This window comes from Glycine max, chromosome 15 (genome assembly GCF_000004515.6).
Source record: "Glycine max cultivar Williams 82 chromosome 15, Glycine_max_v4.0, whole genome shotgun sequence".
Classification (NCBI taxonomy): domain Eukaryota; kingdom Viridiplantae; phylum Streptophyta; class Magnoliopsida; order Fabales; family Fabaceae; genus Glycine; species Glycine max.
This window is the reverse complement of record NC_038251.2, coordinates 8,777,763-8,780,643: the sequence shown is the minus strand read 5'-3', so window position 1 is coordinate 8,780,643 and position 2,881 is coordinate 8,777,763. Positions and strand designations below refer to the sequence as shown.

The 2,881-nt window shown below is 39.0% G+C and overlaps 1 protein-coding gene across 1 annotated transcript; it reads left to right on the top strand.

Annotated features, from left to right (window-relative positions):
• The first annotated feature begins 538 nt into the window (after nucleotides 1-538).
• Nucleotides 539-1,842, top strand: LOC102669736 (uncharacterized). The gene has a single exon (XM_006597536.4). It carries the CDS (start codon nucleotides 585-587, stop codon nucleotides 1,587-1,589), a length of 1,005 nt encoding a protein of 334 aa, XP_006597599.3. The 5' UTR covers nucleotides 539-584; the 3' UTR covers nucleotides 1,590-1,842.
• The last annotated feature ends 1,039 nt before the right edge of the window (nucleotides 1,843-2,881 follow it).

The window sequence follows — 2,881 nt, the reverse complement described above, 5'->3', positions numbered from 1 at the left end:
TCAGCCTAATTTGATTTTCCTCAACTAAAAATTTCGACAGCCAAACATCTTAATCAATTATTTTATTTTTTTTTACAAATACTAACTAGTGCCTTAAAAATATTAGTTAAAAAACTTAAAATAAAAATATTTATAATAAAAAATCATTGTATTCATTATTTTTTTACATTCTGATATGATTTATATAGTAAATATTTTTTTCTTATAATTTTTTATCAATAAATATGTTTTGGATACTGCTGATTCACTATAGCAATTTTTTATATGTTTAATATAACTGTTTGTTCCATTCCTAGCACAGTAATTAAGGGTAATTAATTGAGAAGGAGGAGATAAACCGCATTAGGGGCGATGGCATGTGCACCCCACACATATTATCTTTTGTTTTCCTTGGTGATTGGTGAAGAAAGGCAGATAATAAAGCTGCAGAAGCAGGAGATTATCTATACACACACTCACCAATTATCCAACAAACTCCACAAATTATCTTTTGCCAAACAACAAATTGTATGGCACATGGTCCTTCCACCTCAATGGACCCCTCCCTTAAAATTAAAATCTATGCTATCTCTTTCCCTTCTTTAATGCCTTTAGTAGGGTCCTTTTCTCTCCACGCTCTCTCATTCTCCCACCCACCCACCGCTACAAAACGCCATAAAACCACACAGCACCCTTCTTCCCACTTCATTTCCACGATGGACTCTTCACCAAATAGAACCAGTTGCTGCAATTCACCCGAATTCGAGTTCTGGATGCTCCAAAACCCTTCTTTTCCTCAACCCAACCTTCTCTCCGCCGACGAACTCTTCGTCGACGGCTTCCTCCTCCCTCTTCACCTCCTCCCTAACAAACCACACCCTCCCCAAGCCTCCAACTTTATAACTCCGATCCACGAACCCGAACCTTCGCCAAGCATAACCGAATCCACCTCCACCACCACGTTCTCCTCGTCGAAACGGTGGAAGGACATTTTCAAAAAGAGTGATAAGAAAAACGCAGAGACCAACAACAACGAAGAGAAAGAGAAAGCAAAGAAGAAAGAGAGAAAAAGTGCAAGTGGAGCGAGTTCTGCGGAATTGAACATCAATATATGGCCCTTCTCGAGAAGCAGGTCCGCGGGAAACGCGGGTACCCGACCCAAGCTGTTCGCCGGAGCTCCGCCGACCCGGAAGGTTAACAGCGCGCCGTGCTCCCGGAGCAACTCCGCCGGCGAGTCGAAGTCCAGAAAGTGGCCCAGCAGTCCGGGCCGGGCCGGAGTCCACGTGGGCCGGAGCAGCCCGGTTTGGCAGGTTCGCCGGAAGAACTCCAACGAGCCTCCTCAGAAGCCCAAAGCTCGCCGGAGCAAAGTCACCGCCGGAGGAGGAACCGCCAGGGTTTTGAATCTGAACGTTCCCATGTGCATTGGCTACAGACACCACCTAAGCTGCAGAAGCGACGAGAACAGCGCCGCCGCCGTCACCAACGGTAACAGTAATAATAATTCTACTACTAATAATAATAACAGTGGCGGCAATGATGGAGGAAGTGGGGGTAACATTTTTAACCTACGCAACCTCTTCACCAAAAAATGCGCAGTAACTTCTCACTAGTGTTACTTTTTTAACTTGTATAATTATTTTTGACTTTTTTTTTGTTGGGGGTTTAGAATTTTGATTTTCGTATACGGAAAGCTATAGTTTCACTTTTGATTTGTGACTTTGTATGTAACCAAAAAGGTATCTCTTTCTGACTTACAGAGATTAGGACTTGAAACTAGATTCCTTCATGTCATCTGAACTGCTTTGTACTCCTCCTCGTGTAATCTGAACTGCTTTATCAGAATGTATTTATTGTTTAATATTATATTATTATTATTTAAGTTCGGTTCGGACTTTCCATGTGGACCTTTTTGCTGCTCTTAATTTTTCCTTTGCGTTTTTTTATGTTAATGTTTTATATTATAAGATCGTAAGGAAGAACCGCAGGAGTACAGAATAAAAATTTATGACGAATTGCTACCGAGGTGTGTGGTGTTTGTTCAAATGCCGATGATGACTTGTTTTTCTGTTTGATTAGGAGAAAAAGTAAAGTTAATTTTGAAAAATGTAATTTCAAATTTTTTTAAATTCGAATTTTATAGGTTAATTGGATCGCAAGGAAAGTGAGGTGTTTTGTTGAGAAAGATTTTTTAATGTAGTTCTGTTGAGACATTAGAAAGCTTTTACTAAAGGGCATAGTTATTGATTGTTGAAAGAAATGAATGCTCTTTACAGTTTTGACAGCAACCACTTCTGCTTCTCTGCTGTCATTCATGGTATGGCATAAGTGGGATAGTTAGGCGTTTGGGTGCCTTTCACGTCGTTGCTGGAAGCCTGGAACAGTACCTTAACCTAAAAAGGAAGAAGAAAAAAAGATTTTTTTTATATATAACCAAAAGATATCTAGGACTTTTATTTAACACCGAATCAAACTTCCTTCCATCATATTGGCTCATATGGGAGTAAAATAGTACTTCATTCTTAAACGCAAAATTAAACATTGGTTCTAGATTAAGAGACACCAGCCCTTATAAACTATTTTCATTAAGAAAAAAGTTGTTGCTGCTAAAATAGAACCCGGTATTCAAGTAGGGTAATTTTCTGAAAAGGCTTCCGGTGAAAGAAAAAATAAAGTAAAAGTTTTTAAATTAAGTATCTATACTATTCAAACTCGGTGAGCCTTCATGTTCGGTAGTCGGCCGAGTAAATCACCCAATCAGGCAGAGTAAATAAGGAAGATGGGAAAGAATACTTTTATTAACGGAAATATTAAGATTAGATCCTATCTTATCTTATCATGTATAATTTATCATATCTAATTCAAGAAACTAGACCATGGACCTAGCCAACAGCTATATAAGCAA

Coding starts and splice junctions, on each gene's coding strand:
- LOC102669736 (XM_006597536.4), top strand. CDS start 585: ATGCCTTTAGTAGGGTCCTTTTCTCTCCACGCTCTCTCATTCTCCCAC.